The following is a 20,136-nucleotide window of genomic DNA, read 5'->3' as shown; positions in this document are numbered from 1 at the left end:
TAAAAACCGAATAATAAAGGATGATATCTGACATAGTGAGTATGACTACGATCGAGCAAATTTACATTTCGAATTGTTACCTAGTTTTTATTTATGTAATTGTAAATAACTAACTTTATAACAGTTGAATTAGACAGACCAATAAAGTTTGGTAAATGGTATTACATATCATATGCTCATCTTTTCAACTAGTATTATAGTGTGTGTGTCTGTTTAAAATACTTATCTACAAAAGTAATTTTGAACGTTTCGCGTTTGATAGTTTATTCATCATATTCACCTTAATTAAAAAATTTCCTTATCATATCGTTTTATTATTTCGTCGTTGTACTCGTTTGATCAACTTATAATAAACGTATTTTACAATTAGAATGTCTCTCTCATGAGAATATAAGATCTACCACTCGACAAATTGCTCTACTTTTAATCAGAAAATAAAACTGGTCTTTTAGTTTTAACGTCAAAAGTCTACCATCCCACACATATAGCTCCACTTGTAATTCATAAAATCGACCAAGGATTTTGATTACATAACAGCAATAGATTAGTAGTGTTAACAAAAATAATACAGTATATATTACTTATGTTATTACTTACTTTTCAAAGAAATCATTTAAACACACACAGAAAAATCATTTACTGTTTTTATATATTAATGGAAAAAAATGATTAATCTCTTGCCAAAAAATCATATATGATGCACACCACAAAAACGTATATTCGAAGGCAGATGCTTTCCTCCGCGTCACTTTTCGTATTACATATCAAACATTTTTCGTGTCTGACGGTTTTCTACTTCTGAACCCTAGTTACCACATCAGTCGGATGTTTTTTCTTTTTCTCCTTTTACGAGCAATATTTAGTGATTTTAGAGACAAAACTTGTATGAATTTTTTGCTTTTCTGTAGTAAGCTGACCAGTTAACAACAGTACAGCACACGTCCGTCTGTAATAAGCTGATCACTTAACAATAGATTAAAAGAAACAAAAAAATGGCAGGAAACAAGAAAAATGCGAAGTAAGTTTTGTCCTGTAACAGTTAAATGTTTCATAGGAAATGCTGCAACGTGCTCACGAGAACCATAGGTTCATAGCCTTCACGATGTTAATCCACATTTACTGCTGAGATTTATAAACAAATACGCCTAGTCACGATATATCTAAAATACCGTTGACAGTATTTTAAAGTATTGTTTAGCCACTAGTTTGGAACAAATATTTTAACTCGCTAGCATTCAAAGATAAGCATATATCTTTATTCGTTTAGTCGTCTCCTCAATCATAGAGTTCTAATTGACTCTTGATACCAAAGCTGGAAAGTTTAATATTAGACAAAAACAACTTAAGTATCTTCGGATTCTAATTAATCACTTATTCATATATACTTAGTTTGATACTACGATACGCTTTTAAACATGTTCATTACAACGTATGGCCAAGTCTCCATGTCGGTTGTCAAAATCTACCGTAGACGAATGTGTTTTAGTTTCCTTTTCAACTTTTTTTCCAGAAACGATACTACTTTTGAACTTATAAACTAAAGTGTATACACGTTTTTATATCCACCTTCATCATCTTCTAATTTTTTCAATATTGGCAAATTTTTACGGAAAAAAAAAAGTTAATGAGATTAAGTTTGAGCTAGGTAGTGTCTTTTTGGATACTTTTCATAGTCGGTGATTAAATTATTCGTTTACACTATCCAATAATTCTTCTTGTTTTTGTTGTTTGGCACGACGAAAGACTATGAAGGAGATTGCTGAATTGTTTATTTCCATGAAGAAAAAGAGATGCATGAATTTTTATGAAAAAATAATTGTTCGTGAATTTTATAGAATATATATTGATTTAGATGGATCTACATCTACCTATTTTTTACCAAATCAACATTATTGTAGTCATAACATATTAAAGTTTTTATAGTTAGTAACAAACACCATTTTCCTTTAGCAAAGTTAAAATATATATAATATCATGTTAGCGAATAGTATTTATGTATTTTCCGCTCTTTTTACGTGTAATTTTCACACTCTCAAATTAGTTTCTGTTTTATACCTTTATTTTAATTGAGATATTGCAATGGAAGAAAATGTTGTTTAGTTTGTAGGTTACTTTGGGAAGTATTCATTTGGGATTTTCTATTAAGTTTAGTTCAGACTGTGTTAGTTTGGACCCAATGGGAGTATAACCAAAAAAAAATTAAAAAATCAAAAAGTTAATATCCATAAACACAAAAATCCTTCGTTGGGTTTTGGTATAATAGTCAGTAGTCAGTACCTACTTAGATTTGTACATGTAGTGCATTTCAATATCGCAAGTCTTTTCACAACTTACTTATAAATTTTAGACTTTTATGAATGTAAATTACTAACTTAATAGTAATATTATTCTCGAATATGTGTCTATTCTTTGTGGTGGTTTATTACCTAATTTGGAGATTTTTCACACTGAAAGAAAAACTGTTCCCTTAACAACTACAACAAAAAAAGGTAAAAATATTGTTCTATGGTAAGTACCAGCAACTACGAAACTCTGATTCTATACATATTTAGAGTAATGACAATTAATCGATTATATATGCATTTTAGGGATTAAAATTTTTAAAGCCGTCTACTATCTTTCGAATGCTTGATAAGGACATCCGGAACATCATACATGCTAGGAGCCACCGTTTGATGGAGTTCTGGCTAGTTTAAATCTCACAGTCCGTGATTTACCAATGCTGATCTCCTTGTTTTTATTCTTTTTGCCAAGGAGTCACAAAGCCATAGGCTATATCTTGTAATAGCCAAACTTTTCATTACTTTTCTAATGATATTTACAGTTAAACAAAAAAAAGAGGGACGAGTTTTTCTCGAGAGGAGACAAAATCAATAAAAGGATGAATAACAAAAAAATTGTACAGAAAGACGTATTTAGCAGCCCTCATGCGGCCCCCCACGAAGAAATGAAGTCTACCAACCCCTTCCAGTGCTTTCACACGGATACATGAATTTGATAATTCAGAAGTTTCAGTTTCATGCATTCACACATTGCAATGATAATTAATATTATATAAATATTTGTTTCTTAAAAATTTATGAGCTATAATATTTAGGATCGAAGATCATTAACATGTTACTTTAGGTTTTTCAACACTTAATTAAAACGTTATAAATTACTGCATCATATTATCAAGATTCATTACAAATTAAACCATTAATGAATAAATAAACTGTTCAGGTGAACATTCCGGTAATGGAGGGAGCCTTTTCACCAGCTTTAACAGTTCTAACCCAAGTTATTTAATGAGAAATCAATCAGCCATGTTAAAGGAAGAAAATAAGACTTTTTACTTCTTTAACTTTTGCATGGAATTTTTGCTTTAAAGTCATTGCATGGAATTTTTGCTTTAAAGTCATTGATTTGTTTGGTAGATCATTATTATGAAAATTGAAGCACGTAGTTTTTAATATAATAATGAGTGAAGCAGAAAGCAACACAAAACTACTGTCTATTGAGTATTGACCATCTTTTTTAGGTATAGAGTTTATTTATATGTAAATATAATGAGTTTCTAATTTACGATTTTCTTGTTTTTTTGGTAACATTCTAATTTACGATTTGTGAACGAATGAGAGCCTGAATTGAATGAAAAATTTATTTTTAAAAAGAATGATTTTAGATCAAGTACTATAAACATGTCTTATGTAGTTTTGATGCAACCAATAGTCGAAGCGCTCCATCATACTTGCGGCCGAGAAGATCACTAATGGAGGAGAGACAGTTTCGTACTTGTTTGTCGAGAAAACTGATGAGTTGAGGTGTTTAACATTCACTGGAAGAGATAAAAACATCAGTGATAATAGTGATTAAACATTACATTTTTTGTTGTTGACAATACTTACACATTCCATATGAAGAAATATATTAAGAATATATAAAATAAGTGAATCCAATTGTGTCCGATTTATTGGAACACATTTTATTCTTCATTTATTGAAACACAGTAAAGTTGGGCAAAGTGTGCATTACGACAAACATAAACTCCATAGGTGTTTACCAGGGAATAGTAACAATTAATATGGTTCGATCGATCAATGTATGTTCTTTCTTTTTTCATACATTTCATATCTTTTATCAATTCAGCGACACATAGTTGGTAATTTATTGATATTAATACATTATATATCTTATCTCCAAAGAAAAAAAAGATCAAAAAAAAAAAAAAATCAACCAGTTCTGTTGACAAAATAAAACAAAAAAAATCATACAGCGCATTATGAACCTTTTAAGCTACCACATCATAGACGTACATACGTCGCGTAAGATTATCAATCAAATACCATTTTCCGTTTTGTTACCTTTATTGGCGTGGACTTTGAATCACCAAACGATGTTTCGCATCTGCCTAAGCTGCCTTGCAACATGAGTAACTTTTTTGGATAAAACAAATTGAACTTAATACACACATACACATCGTCACAAAAAGTTAAGTTTTTTTTTTGGTGAGCCACAAAAAGTGAAGTTTTTGGGTATATTTTCATCCTAAGCTTAATTCGAGAGAAAGAAAAACCGACCAATCAAATTCTTGATTTATGTTTACTCGAATCATTAATTAATAAAGTAATAAACAAATAAATCGTATTGTATCTTTCGTATGTTCTTCTTCGAACAAATATTTGTTTATTCAAACATTAGTATTATGTTAAAATAACAAACCCTAAATTAAATTAACTTTGTCTAAATTATTAATTGACGGTGATTATATTAATTTCGTTTGAGGTCGATTTCTTCTTTATGAAAATTGTCAAGATTAGTTATATAACTTTTGACGCCTAACCTAAATAGTCAAATTTCGAAAAAATACTATATAGAATGTTAAGTTGTTGATTTGTCTATTTCATTATCCAGCTGGCTACTTACCCATTTGATAAAAATCAAAAGCAAAAAAATCCCATTTATAATTCTTGTATCCAAAATGTTAATATATATATAGTCTTATCTTATATTGACCAAGCTTCGGTGTTATTAGTTTTTTACCCTATTTTTGGAGAAGAGATTTTGGCCTTAAATTGGACTAATTAATACAACACCAGCAGTTCGTGATCACAATTTGTTAACATTATATGAAAAGAAATATACAATATATACGTTATGGCATTTTCTCGTTGAGTTGTATACATCGTTCACAAGTAATTAAGCAGCTAAAACAAAATTCACCATAAATTATTTATCTTGTCTTGATCTTTAAACGTATTTATAATTGATTTAATGTAGACTAATTAACAATTACATAAAGAAATGGCGATCTTAACCTTTTTACCAAAAAAAAAAATGTTCGGATTAACAAGAGTAATGACAAAAGAAACATGTTATAAGAATGTAATGATACAAAAACCCAAAAACAAAAAGATTGACTGACTGTCACCGATACAAGAGAGAATCCAGTACATGAACAATGACAACCTTCTCTTTCAATGTTCCTTTCCTTCTATAGTCAACTTGGCCGCCTATATCTTTAAGACTTTAACGCGTTACAGTTTTCCGTATATACAGTTCTTTTATTTAGCTACTAATTTACTAAAGACATTAATAATATCTGACATAAAATTTGTAGGTTGCGATGAATGAAATGTAAAAAAAATTGTTAAAAGATATGATGAACGTGTAACTGATAAGATAATTTGTTACATTAGTTTTAATTCATCAAATATTTTAATACATATTTGGGTACTTGATGAAAGCACACCATGGCATTAATTCATAATTCATATGGCTTCATTTCTATAGGTAAACGTTTTGATAAAAGAAAACTAAAGTAAGGTAGATTTTATGTGATCTTAAATGCAATAATTGTTACATTTTACGGATTTACCATATTCAGAAGGAAATGTGTAATCATCTCATATAACAACAATTAAGATCTTTGGGGCCATGATCTAAGCTCTCGATCAATTCTTTTAATTTTGTTTGGGGCTCCATTAACATATTACATATATGATATACCATGGTAAAATTATGTTAGCTTCACATTCAATGTTCTTTATAGTCTATATTATATTTGATTTTGTATGTTCGGAACATGCAGAACATGTCGATCAAAGACGACCAAAAATAATAGAAGGGATATATAAAGATAAATGATAAATCAATAATGAAGCCGAGGGAGACTAAACTCATTTTCTTTCTTTGTATTATTAAATATCTTCTTCTTTTTTTGTATTACTTAGACACGACACAAAATTACTACCATGAGAGATAGTAGTAAAAAAAGGGATTAAATGTAAAATTGAGAAGCTATATAAAGGTTGCTAAGGGGAGAGAGTAAGAGCATCAAACACAAACATAAACACATAACAAAATGGGGTCACCAATGGCCTCTTTTCTTATCTTAGCATTCTCCCTTGCTTTTGTATCTCAAACCACCGCAAATTACTTCTACTCTTCCCCTCCTCCACCGGTCAAACACTACACTCCTCCGGTTTACAAATCCCCTCCACCACCGGTTAAACACTACTCTCCCCCTCCGGTCTACAAGTCTCCTCCCCCACCCAAGAAGGACTACGAGTACAAATCTCCCCCACCACCAGTGAATCACTACTCTCCCCCTCCGGTCTACAAGTCTCCTCCCCCACCCAAAAAAAACTACGAGTACAAATCTCCCCCGCCACCAGTTAAGCACTACTCTCCCCTTCCGGTCTACAAGTCTCCACCCCCTCCAAAGAAGGACTACGAGTACAAATCTCCCCCGCCACCAGTTAAGCACTACTCTCCCCTTCCGGTCTACAAGTCTCCACCCCCTCCAAAGAAGGACTACGAGTACAAATCTCCCCCGCCACCAGTTAAGCACTACTCTCCCCCTCCGGTCTATAAGTCTCCTCCTCCTCCCAAGAAAGATTACGAGTACAAATCTCCCCCGCCACCAGTTAAGCACTACTCTCCCCCTCCGGTCTATAAGTCTCCTCCTCCTCCCAAGAAAGATTACGAGTACAAATCTCCCCCGCCACCAGTTAAGCACTACTCTCCCCCTCCGGTTTACAAGTCGCCACCTCCTCCCAAGAAGGATTACGAGTACAAATCTCCCCCGCCACCAGTTAAGCACTACTCTCCCCCTCCGGTCTACAAGTCGCCACCCCCTCCCAAGAAGGATTATGAGTACAAATCTCCCCCGCCACCAGTTAAGCACTACTCTCCCCCTCCGGTCTACAAGTCGCCACCGCCTCCCAAGAAGGATTATGAGTACAAATCTCCCCCGCCACCAGTTAAGCACTACTCTCCCCCTCCGGTCTACAAGTCTCCTCCTCCTCCAGTACATCACTACTCACCACCACAACAACCCTACCTTTACAAATCGCCACCTCCTCCTCACTACTAGATTACTTAATCGTCTACTCTAACGGTAAATATTACTTGTCATACTTTACAATGCTACATCTCAATCAAATTTCAGTTACCTATTTCATATGTTAACATAAATCATATATTCTTTCAGGAGTCGACGACCGTACACAAGAAAACAAAGAATCGTTGGTATTATAATAAAAGACACAAGATCAAAGACGAGAGAATTGAAACGGATACATATGTCTAAAGAGAAAGTTTCCCATTCTAATATCTTTTCTTTATTTCTGAATACGTTATATTGTAATAAATTTCAAACATGTTGATGAATGTGGTCCCTTCATGCATGCAAATCAGTCATATGTTTGTTAAGGTCAAGTCCTGTTTTGCTTTCAGATTATTCAATTTCGGAGTTTGGTTGTTCAACTAAATAATAAGTATAAGTTTCTTTTCATTTCTTCTGCTCCACTGTCCCAAATTTTTAATTGGCTGCTTGGTACGATCGAAATTCTCGAATTAGCCATATTTAATGTAAAGTCACCATCTATAAATTTGATTAGTATATTTATTTCCCTATACGCATATATAGATGAACATAAATAGTGATACTGTATGTCATTAATTATATCTATTTATACATTGTTCATCTCAGGTTTATTTACTAAGTATTATTATAGGTTTATAACATTGCATTTTATTTTATTTTCATCGGTGGGGCTGAAAACGTGTTTCAGTTAAAACTCAAGAAGATATAGTGGAACACTGGAACTGGTCAGAATGTGTGCTGTGTAATATAAGTACAAGTACAACATCTTACGTCTTAGTTTGGACCAGAAACAAACAAAACAAAAACCGAGTAAGTTGACGGTAAAAGATCATAATGCTGGTCAACGGCTCTTAATAGAATCGCAATTGACTTATATATGTCGTACCGTGTCATGCACCTCACGTGTGACGTGCCTTCCCTTTTTTTTTGTTGGTAACGAAAAAAAAAAAGGAAAAGGAAACTTGTTGCTCGGCGAGTAGGCCATGAAATATGTAGTAGTTTATCTCATATGCTTAACTAAATAATTCGGCTTCGGCAAAGACTATACTATATATTCTCATTCTTTTGGTATTATTACATCTTTGTAACTTTGTTTCTTCTGTAGTTTTGTTTTTGGATTTATCATGCTTTTGTATATTCTCAAATTTTCCTGCTTACGGGAGATATATCAATTGCTTTCAATAATTCATTGGAAACAAGTGGTGGTATATTTCTGCATTATTGATTACCTTGGCTATTTTGGAAAAAAGTAGGCAGGTCTTCATACTTGTTGTATTGCAATTATTTAAGTTGTTAGAGAGAAAAAGAATAATAATTCGAAGTACTACTTGGCTATTGCCAAATTAAAATATATGTAAGAACAACGTAAATAATAATGTGAAAGTAAAAGCTTATGTAAGAACACATATATAATATAGGTATAATGTACACATTCAAACTTATGTAAGAAAACAGTGTCGCTTTTTTCGTAACTAATATCTTAGGTCTTTCTGTTTCATCTTTTCACCATATTTCAATACATTAGTCAAGTAAACTATATTTTGGATCTGTAGAAGATAACCCACTGAACTCACACAGAAGTAAAGCCCAGGCCCATCAACAGTGTTTGTCTTCTGCAGAGTCAAAAGAGTCAAAGCCGTCGAAACAGAGCAACAATGACAGTACGAAGAAGACGACAAGCTTCTCTCACCCTAACAGATTCAAGCTTCTGGAATCCTCCTCTAATGACTCAGCAGCTGTCCATTAGGATAAGATTTGCTTTTTGAGTATTCTAGATTGTTCTGTATATTGTGTATATAAGCAAGATGTAAAAACCCTAATGAATCAATCAAGGAAATTATCAGTTTTGAACAAGTCTCTTCTTTGTTTCTAAACTCGTTCAGGATCCTTAATACCTTATACACCCCGAGAACCAAATCATATAATCTTACTAAATTAAATTATTCTCAATTTGATCGACGCATTGTGAGGATTTGTTCGATCATCTATAGACCGAACATTATGGTTCATGACACATGCATAGGATATGGCCCCATTTTGACTTACGTGACCTAATAAATCATTGGTTATGAGCAAATCTGCATCATCAAGCACCTTCCTTCAGTTTCAAGCTAATGAAATCATCATTAGCTTGCATATATATTTTACAAAGAAATTAAATCAAACATACATATGATTGGTGTTAAAGTTGACAAAGAAGGAGATCAGTTTCAATGGACAAGAAATTGCTTGGTGACATCATAAGAGAATGATTCTCTCTATACGGATATGGCCTGACTGAACCACTATTAAACGGACACAATAAAGAAATTAGAGCAGTTCTTGTTGTCAAGAGTTCAGGTGAAACAGAGTGACACTGAGATGTTTTAGGGATTCAAAGACATATAAATGTTTAAACTTTATGCAAATCTCTATGAACCCATTACTAGAAGTAACAAAACCAAGATGATCACAGATCAAAGGTTGAAGCTCAAGGCAAATCACAAAGCAAGACTAGAATCATAGCACATTCCATTATAACAGTTTGACCAAATTCTGGATTACAAGAAAAGAACAACAAAGCACATCGAGATACAACAGAAATACAGCTTAAGAACATCATCAACAACAAAGAAGCAGAAATAATCATTATAGAAATCAGCAAACAATCGTACACAGAGAGAGGTTTCTATGTAACGCGCAACGAACACAAACGGACCTTTAGTTATTGTTTGTCTTGTGTCATGGCATCAATGTAAGCTTAGCATCAAACACAAACCCTCGACACAAGCCATCAGCATAACCAGGGACACCCTCAATCCATCTCCAACCTTCCCAACAATCCCACATAGCAAGCTTCCCCATCCTTTTAGCAGAGAAGTAAACCCTATCTCCACCTCCAAAAACTTTAAACTTACTCGATTCTTGAAAACCACGGTACATCTCTAAAGGCATCCTACCAGCTTCTTCCCATTCCAAACTCTCTAAATCCAGCCTAAGTATAAGAATCGTCGAACAAGCCGGGTTCAACGAAAACGTCGATTTCAAACCACCAATCATCAGAAGCTTAGAGTCACCGTCACCGCGCAACAAACGCGGTCGTTTAATGATATCGAATATATCACCCCACTCATGTTTCTCCAAGCAAACCCAATTCGTGTGAGTGACTGTTAGGTTCGTCAGTTTACAAGAGAAAAGCTTCCATTGGCTTCTCCATGGAGATCCAACATCGCACAATGCGAAAACAGAGCTAGACATCAACACAGGGGATCTAGGTTTGGACGGTAGATTAGATGAGAACTTGAGCCATTGGTTAGCAATCACAGCACCTGAGTAATACAAAGCAGCAAGCTCAGTGAGCACCATGACTCGATTAACTGAATCAACAAGAACAGTTCCATGGCGTGACCAAGCGGAGCCAAGCTGTGGCAAAACTTTGAACTGACGAGTTAACGGATTACAAGCAACGAGAGATTTGCTAGACTCAGCTAAATCAATGGAGTCACCCCAAAGGTAGATCAATCCGCTTGAAGAAGCTACAGGCTGAGGAGATCGGAAAGGGAGGAAATCGAGATTGAATCTGAACCATTGATTCTGTTCCGGATCGTATACGTGGATGTACGGTCGTGTACTCGTCGCCGCGTGTCCGTTTACGCCGCTGTGACGGTGGCTGTGGTGGTGATGAGGAGGACGGAGAGCGAGTAGATTCAGCGGCGGACGAGTTGAGATGATCTCAATGAAGCACTGAGATGTTAGAATCTGGTTAAAGAACTTACAAACGGATCTGCAGATCATGATATCACGGAGAGGAAGAGAAGAGAAGATCTGGTGGAGAGAATCCGGTGGAAGACGGTTGACCGGAGATGATTCCATTGGTTTTTTTTTCTCTCTCTTTCCTCCTCCTCCGTTGGTTTGCGGCGGCGGGTCGCGGAGAAAAATGGGCTTAGCCGAGAATTGTGGGGTGGCTAATAAAGAAGGGTAAAATGGGAAAAAGACAGAGAATTAAGGCGTTGTGTGAGTTGTGTCATTGGTTGCGATTTTGGGTATATGAAATTGAGAGAGGGTGAAAGACAAAAAAGGGTATAATTTATAGTTGCCGTTTTTGTCCTTGGTTTGCTTTATGGGCTGACTCACACATACTTGTCTCCTTATCATTTGAATACTATTTCATTACATTCACTAATACACTAATATTTTGTTGTCTTTATAAAAGAAAAAATTATAATTATTGAAAGTGTTTTAAAAATACTGTATGTATTAAAAAGACTCGACAACATACGCATTTTTGAAATAGTAATAGTGTAAACCTAACTAATAATATTATTATCTATCAATAATTTGTAGAGCATGGAAAGGCACAACTTCCACCAGCACCTCTCATCTACTTTACCTACAAACAAAATAAAAGAGTGTATTATTATTGTATTGAAATATTCCAGTATATCACGGTTTCATTATTTGTTTTACCAATTAAAAAAGAAAAAATGGTCTAAAACAATCAAGTTGTTATGTCGGCCTTGTTGGTTATCAGGTCTGTCCAAAACAAATTTCGGCTACTTTTCTCATATGTTCTTCCAAATGTGAATAAATTGTATATAAAAAAAAGGTCAAATTGTACAGCTATTGGAAATAGGAAACATTTCACAGCAAAAAAATAACGAAAATAACTGCTTAGAGGAAGGAAGATTTACATGAAAATATCGTAATCAGAAAAAGTTGTGTAATGATCAAATACACTGTATACAGAATTTGATCGAATGAAATACTATATACAGAATTTGCATTACTGCTAAACTTCGCTTAAAACAAAAGTCGACTATATATGGTTTACAAAAGGACAGAACCGCTACCTCGACCTCGGCCTTGTGTACAATCCAAATCAAAGTAGGGTTATGAAACTTTGGGCCAGATTCATTGGACTGGCCACGGGACTCCTTTAGTCGAGCGTACAGCGTTAGGATCTGGTTAAATGATAACGAGCAAGCTCAACTCGACCCAAATCTATGAACCATGTGCTATTGGACTTGTCATTTTGGGCCGCTTCAAACTTAGATTTTGAGATTAAAAACAGCTTTGAAAAATTTAACAACCGAAATAATTGCTAACACTTGCCTTACATTAGAAATTGAGTTGGACAACGAACTTAGTATTCAAGACATATTTTGTACAACTGTTTTGTTTAGATTTCCCACTAAACTAAACGACCAACAATCTCACAACGGTAGTCTGATATCTATTACAGCAGAAGAGATAAATATGGTAACAACAATCGCAGCCATCAAATGTTAAGAATCCTCGAAAAGTCTCTAGCGCCCCAAATTTTCATTTCAATAAGCTGCAAAATTCAAAGAATAACCAAAAACATCTGAAGTGACAATTTAAAACAATGAGCATAATAATAACATAGAAAAAAAGCCCTCAGTTACTGAAAGAAAACGTCTTTTATGATCATAGATGGTACGACGCATAAGGTTTCCTCCAAGCCAATGACTCTTTAGGCCATCATCATCTCCATTGCCGCAACAATACTTGCATGTGTGTATGTATTTATATATATATATAAAAAAGACAGAGAGAAAGAGAGAGAGAATGAGAGAGAGAGAGAGAGAAGCAGCTACAACAATGGAGACGATGAGTCTCGACTAGAAGCAACCAAGCGGCACCACTTACTAACTAAAGTATCATCACAGGGCTTTAAATCTAAGCAAAAATAAAACAACTACTTATGATTCACCATAACGTCTCAACAAGAAAACCATCAGAACTATAAAAAACTTAAAAAGTGATCAGAAAAAAATAGCCCTCAGTATGCAAATCTGTCATATGCGGCGCATCAATATCCGGTTTTAAAAAAACGAACCGTAGTTACCATTGCAATGAACGAGTAGTAGCAGCAGCAGCAGCAGAGAGAGAGAGAGAGAGACGACTTAAGAGGAAGAAGAAGAAGAAGAAGAAGAAGAAGAGTCATTAACAGTGATGGTGATGATGATGAAGATGATGATGAAGAGCTACAATGACAACTACTGGAACATAATTAAATAAAACCAGGGCACCACTCAAGATTGAGTTTTTACATCAACGGGCAAACAAATCACAAAAACAAAAACACTACAAAAGTAATAAAAATCGAAACTTTGATTAAATAAAATAAAGGAGCCCTCAGATCTCATAGCTATAAATCTGATCATTCACGGCTTAAAGTAAATGAGTAAAACCCAGCAACCTTAAATGAAACCCTGAGCGCCACCGCTTCGCATCCGACTAACAAGTGTGTGGGATGATGAAACGGTGGAATTGAGGTTGTGCGCGTGTGTGAATGTTCATCGACTACGAAGCGACAGCGCTCAAGGCTTTCTTTCTAAGGTTTTAAAAACAACAACATGCCGGAGATTACTCAAATACAACCGCTCTATAACATAATTTTATGCATCATTGGGCAAATCGCAACATCACAACGAAAACTAAAAAACAAAAGTTTAAGATCCGACTGAAGCAGATTAAAAACAAATCAACAAAATAAAAATAAAAAACGAAAATTTGAAAAACTATAACAGATATCTCAATCGTTAGACGGCGAGAATAATACGACCAAACAAATCTTGATCTTGAGTTTGAAGGTTATTTATATTATCTAAAAAGACGATAGTATTAGGGCTTCCTATTTTGAAAATGACGATTATACCCTTAAACCTTGAAACTGTAGATTATTAGTTTTATGGGCCTTTAAGGTTTTTCTGATCTATAACCATAAGCCCATTNAGCCCTTTTTTTTTTTTTTTTTTTTTTTTTTCCATCAACCCATTAGTTTTTTCCTTATATTTCGTACATTGCATGTGTTTGGTCCTAATTGTAATAGAATTTTTAGTGTGCAAATCGCTGACGACAAAATTTGAAATGGTTATTGCCATAAGGCCAATAACATTGATTAATAGTTTAATGAGAGTAATCACAAACACTAGCTTTGGTGGTGTAATTTAGTGCTCCACCAGTACTCTTAAAGCTGACAAATATTTAAGCACGACTAAACCCTATACAGCTATACCGTAATTAATTTGAAGTTCAATAAGTGTTTTGTAAAGAATATTTTATTTTTTCAAACTAAGATTTCTAACATATTCTTGAATAAGATGTACGTGTAAGAAGAGAATACTCTCTTAACGTTGTGCTCAAAAACTTCAATGAGAAAAATAATCATTGATCTGACCAAGGAAAATAGTACAATATTTGTGGACAATTTAGTCATCTTATGATTTAGCTTATCTTTTCAGAAAAGTGAAATTAAGATCTTAACGATGTTTTACTTATCAAAAGCGGCAACTTGCAAATGAGCCACATTGACCCTTTCAAATACAACTATCCGGGATGGCCCTTCAAGGACTTTTTGCCTTTTGGATCACCAACATGAGATGAAATTTATAAACAAAATTATTTTATGTCACAGAAATTGGTTAATTAACCTACAACTATCATAGTTAGGTCAACTCTTATAAGTATTAATCTTCCAGTCATTTTTATTTTCCTCGCAAAAATCCGCACATAGTGGTTGATTTGTTGTTTGATTGGTCCACAACCTCAAATAGTAAGATCACCAAGTAACAACTTTGGATAAACTTTTTTGGTTTTAAATTCTGTTTGTGAATATAAACTACCTATGAAAACTATAACTACATATGTAGTACTTGAACAAAATTAATGTTTCATTGAAACGTAAATTAAAAACGATGCATAACGTGGGGTCTCTCTACTTGATGGACTCTCCACACCATATTCACACACGATTGGCCCTTTTAGACTTTAGAATTGTAGAAAAATATATTTTAGTTTGACGAAAAAGAAGTTATCAAAATTAAAATTAAAAACTAAAAAAAACAATCGAGAAAGAAACTATAAATCTTTGTACTTGAGAAGACAACCATTGAAATCTGCCTTTAACACAGGAGAGAGAGAGAGAGAGAGAGAGAGAGAGAGAGAGAGAGAAGAGTTGCACTTTATATATTCCGATGTTTCGTCTAACGAGAGAAGTCGTCTCGGTACTGGTCCGTACACACCAGAGTGGGAACGCAAGAGCACATGTTCTGCCATGTAGCTTTTTCCGACAAGGATTAATGGTTGCCGTTTTCTTGAATCTGCTCTGACGATCATCAAGTCGACAAAAGCAGTGTGCTCACTTCTCGGTGTCTGTCATTTGCTCTGTCGTCTCTCCTTTCCTTTTATTATTATATCAAATCATCTATTGTAATATCAGAGATACATAAATCAATAAACCCAATTCATATGATTCGAAGTTATTATCGCTTTGGATTTTGAGTACCGTTACGAAAACAATCGAATTATATATTGGAAAAAACCAAACTCTAATGAACATTTTTTGTTGCAACTAGCAGCAATAAACAACATAATAATAAGCAGGAGGATCAGAATAAATGAAAGCTTTGTAACAAATCTAATTTCTGAGACTCTAGGTGAAAAAAATAAAACACCCACAAGACAAGAATCTCTGAAAGTAGTTGTGAACAAACATTACATACAAAGCTGAGTTTTTGTATCATTCATTCACAGGCGAGTTTCGTATCGAAACTGCTTAAACAGATAGCGAAAGCTTGAAACGCAGACAGCGGATACCGGAAATCCATCGTAAACATGTCTTTCCCCACTTTCCCAAACTGCAATATGATCTTGTCCGGACCATCCGTCTGGCTAGACTGTTGCGTCTGAGGTTGAGCTTGAGGTTGAGGTTGAGTCTGAGTCTGAGGTTGAGGTTGAGGCTGAGGTTGGTTTGCTGCAATCAGTTGAAAGTTTTTAACTGATGCGACAGTTACACGTCCCCTGAAGTTCAAACACCAGCATTGAAGCTGTTCGTGCCACCTCGGCGGCTTGTTCTTAAGCACAAGCGGTGGCATAACCCGCTCTTTCCCTTCTTCTAATCCCGCTTCTTCGTCCTCACCTAACGGACCAAGAATCTCTGAAAACCGCGCGCTGCTAAAATCATTAGAGTAATCGCAAGTGATTTTACTAGAAGATGAGGAGGTAAAGCTGCGGAACGACTCGTCAAGAAGAGAGCGAGGGACAATGATCTCGGGTTGTCCAGGCACGGTTCCGCCTTCCGCGAGGGAAGAAGCGGGAATTGAATGCATCGCACAATGCATTCTCCTTGGACCGCGGGTTCCAAGAACATTTAGCTCGTAAGATACCTGCGCGATCTTGTAGCTACCGGTCGGGACTTTGGGAGAGACTCTCTTTGAGTAAAATCTGCGGCTAAGGCCTACAGGTTGGACCACTCGAGAGGTGGTGTTACTATTGTATGCAGGTTGTGTATCGTAAATTATGAACTTCGTCCCGAGAAAATTAGACCTGAAACAGAGAAAGTGTTACTTTATGCAAAAGCTGTGGAAACTTTCATGTTTTATAACTCTGGCAAAGTGTGTTTATACCTGATTTTGCCAATGTAGGTATTGCTTGATCTCGAAATGGTGTCTGCGTGCATAGAGATCACGTACTCGGTGTAAGTAGTTCTTCTTATGCGTTTTGCTGATAGAAGGAACTTTCCATTCTCAACTAACAAAGCTGAAAAAATAATAAAAACAGACCAATGGGTAAAGAAGAGGTAATGAAAGAGAACAACTTGGAACAGAATCAAAGAAGGTGAAGCTATACCAGGACTGAGACAAAGGTATAAATGGTATGTCAGGTTAGATTTATCCCGTTTGATAAAGCATTGCATTGTCGCATCTCTTGGTCCCGGCTATAAACACCGAAAAGAAAACAACGCTTACTCGAAATCATCTTCATACTAACCAAAACATATGTGATGACAAACATTAGAAAGAATAGATAACAAACCTGTTTTAGGGAAACAGGGAATGTGATTTGGCCTGAGAGCTCAGGGCTTTGAACGATGTCTTTGCACATATCTCTCCATGACCTGCACACAGAAGCACAAGCAACAACATGTCTTCGAGCAGGCCACACGCTTTCACTCTCTTCAAGCCTTTTGATCACATCTCGCAATAGCTCTGGAGGCAGATTCGCCCACGGGGTTTCTTGAACCGTTACCACAAGTTGTTCCTCGTGAGAATCTTGAACCGAACCACGAGATTTCCCACCTTCTTTGTTCAGACTGCTTAACTTAAAGTCGAAACTACGCCTGGACAGGCTTCCAATACTGTCTCTCACATCACGAACTATGCTGCGGAACGACATTTCTCTCTACCTCTCTTTCTCTCTTTCTCTCAAGGTTCTGAAAGACAACAAAAGCAGAGTTTGATTCAAATTCTGAATGATACTTAATAACAAAGCAATGACAGTAAAGAAGATTCTCATCAATGGACCAAAAGCAGGAACCACCAGAGGCTTTTTTAAAAATAATTAAGAAACATTCTTTTGATTCACATTTAGTAAAAAAAGACAACATAGCAAACTTCAAAATGAAAGACAGAAGCTGCTAATTCAAAAATGAAGAATCTTCGAAAGAAGTAAAAAAAGCAAAAGGGAAACACAACAGTCTCTGCTCCCAAGAACAAAGTTTTGATTGATTAATATGGTCCCAATTCTCCCCAAAATAATTGAGATATGATTCCAAGTAAAAACCTATTATTATTCTTTGGATTCAATTGAGAAAAGATTTGTCTTTACACTAGTTCAAGAAGAGAAAACAAAAAAAAACAAAACTTTCAAGATTTACATAACATATCATCAAGTGAAATTAAAGACTCTAGGATTCAGGATCATATTTGTAGATCACAAATTAGTCTTATCTAAAACTTTAGTTGATTAAATTGGTCTATAAAGAAGATAGATCTAGAATCACAGCTTTAAAAGCAAATCAACCAAACTTACAAGAAACACACAAACCGAAAGATATTCCAAGGGAAACAGAGAGATCTGTTCAAACGAATTCGAAGAAGAAAAAAAAGAGAGACACTCCAACACCTCAAAATCAAATCTTGAAACTTTTCAGACAAAACATCAAGAAACTAAAAAAATTGGGTCTGATCAGAACTTACTTACATAGTTGTTGTGTTGTTATATGCCTCGTCTTCTCCGTTTAAATCCTTTAAAGGGTTTTTGTCTCGATCTCTCTTTCTCTCTTTCTCTCTCTCCCTTTCTCTATCTAGAAGTTATCTCTGTGTCTCGTACAGCACGCGGAAACCAACTAAGTTGTCCTCCGCTCCACGAACACGAACACATCTCTTTATTTTCACCATTTTTATATTCAAATATAATACTAATACTTATGGAAACTGTTTTATTACTCCTCTGACTACAAATTATACTCTCTGCTTCTGTTCAGGATATTTATTTTATCAATCAGTATTATGTTTTAAAAATGCAACAAATTGTATTAATGTAAAAAAAAAACAAATATAGTAGGCAAAAAAAAATGACTCCACTAAGCACAAAATATAGCAAGTTGTTTTTTAGTCGTTGACCTCTTCTTATTTTTTTTTTTATTTTTTTTAGAAATATCATGGAAAACAATTTTGTTGAGATTATCACTTGCTAAGATTTATGTTTCTTAACTTGTAAGTCATTTATGTTGCTGATAAAATCTAATATTGTATATGTTTTTTTTGTATAGAAACTAGTTTTCATGATGAGTTTATCTGAAACAAAAGAAAATATAGTTTTAAGCTTTTGCGAAATTTGGTAGGGTTTACGGTTTACCTACCGTTCTTTTAAAAGATTATTCAACTTTGGTTTCTCATAAAACATTCTTTATATGTAAGATTAACAAAATATTAATGGCCTATCGCGAATCAACACAGTTTTTGATATGGGCTGATGATAAAAATAAGTATATGATTGTTAGGTGCCCAAAACTGAAATAATTTGTAAACGTCTACCGGTCTATTCAATACGGGGGAGTGGCGATGTGTTCGGGTGCTAGCCACAAACAAATTCATTAGTGCAAAATCTATGATGCTGAAACGACAAGTCGCAAACTCATAAAAGCATTTTATCCTTTTGTAGCAAAAAAAAAATCATATCGCTTTGATTGGACTTCACTTTATATCTTAAATTCCACTATCATTGGTTATGGTCAGATTTCTTCAACCTTCTTAATTACTTGTCAACTTTCATTAAAAAAAAAATGGTGCTAAAAGAATGAATCTAATTTCACTTTGTATGAGAAAAAGAAAAAAGGAAGATTGATTACGTGGGAACAATTGAGAAATTGAGATAGATATTGGGATAAATAGACGAAAGAAAAAGAAGATAGATATTGGGATAAATGGATAAAGACTATTTATTCTATAAATATGAACGGCTGAGATGGATCATTCCGTGATGAGTTTAGTTGAGCGACACACTCTCGTCATAAAGACCAACATGACCCGTGAATAATACCAATAATACCCCTGATTGTTTAATTACTACTACTTACTTACTTTACTTGTACTTGCCAAGGACCATTATTTTATGTTATGGTGTATTTTTTTTTGTGTAACAGTGGCATTGTCAATTTGAGATAGATTTTGCAACATATATATGATCCGAATTCGTATTGTCAACTAGTAAGTATATTTATCTGTTGTTTTTTATTTTATTATTATAATAAACCAAGAAGAAGAAACACATACGAGAGAAAAAGATACGCATATATAGGTTGAGAAAGAGATGTGTTCATTTTACTATGGTGAGTAAGGGTATTATTAAATACTATAGTATACTAATAGTATTTTTTTTTTTAATTTAGAATCAATGCTGTGAAAGATTTGCAAGCTAGAAACAACTCATTCCGATTCGAGTTATTATAAGAAAACGACAAAAAGAATAAATTTCGTAGA

General features: G+C 34.5%; 2 protein-coding genes and 1 pseudogene across 3 annotated transcripts; 1 reads left to right on the top strand and 2 right to left on the bottom strand.

Annotated features, from left to right (window-relative positions):
• On the top strand, positions 6,305–7,780 carry LOC104751584 (annotated as a pseudogene).
• LOC104751583 (SKP1-interacting partner 15) lies at positions 9,850–11,453 on the bottom strand. The gene has a single exon (XM_010473551.2). The coding sequence runs from the start codon at positions 11,219–11,221 to the stop codon at positions 10,091–10,093; it is 1,131 nt and encodes a 376-aa protein (XP_010471853.1). The 5' UTR covers positions 11,222–11,453; the 3' UTR covers positions 9,850–10,090.
• Positions 15,745–18,628, bottom strand: LOC104751582 (tubby-like F-box protein 1). 2 transcript variants are annotated; one of them, XM_010473550.2, is made up of 5 exons: positions 18,356–18,628; positions 17,189–17,585; positions 17,003–17,090; positions 16,780–16,912; positions 15,745–16,699 (listed from the first exon to the last, which is right to left on the bottom strand). In XM_010473550.2, the coding sequence occupies exons 2-5, from the start codon at positions 17,546–17,548 to the stop codon at positions 15,898–15,900; spliced, it is 1,383 nt and encodes a 460-aa protein (XP_010471852.1). In that variant the 5' UTR covers positions 17,549–17,585; positions 18,356–18,628; the 3' UTR covers positions 15,745–15,897. The 2 variants fall into 2 exon arrangements, with proteins under 2 accessions (XP_010471852.1, XP_010471851.1); XM_010473549.2 differs by having other exon boundaries at positions 18,352–18,627.

This window comes from Camelina sativa, chromosome 16 (genome assembly GCF_000633955.1).
Source record: "Camelina sativa cultivar DH55 chromosome 16, Cs, whole genome shotgun sequence".
In the NCBI taxonomy this organism is placed as follows: Eukaryota; Viridiplantae; Streptophyta; class Magnoliopsida; order Brassicales; family Brassicaceae; genus Camelina; species Camelina sativa.
The sequence above is the reverse complement of the archived record's forward strand: the minus strand, read 5'-3'. Positions and strand labels throughout refer to the sequence as shown.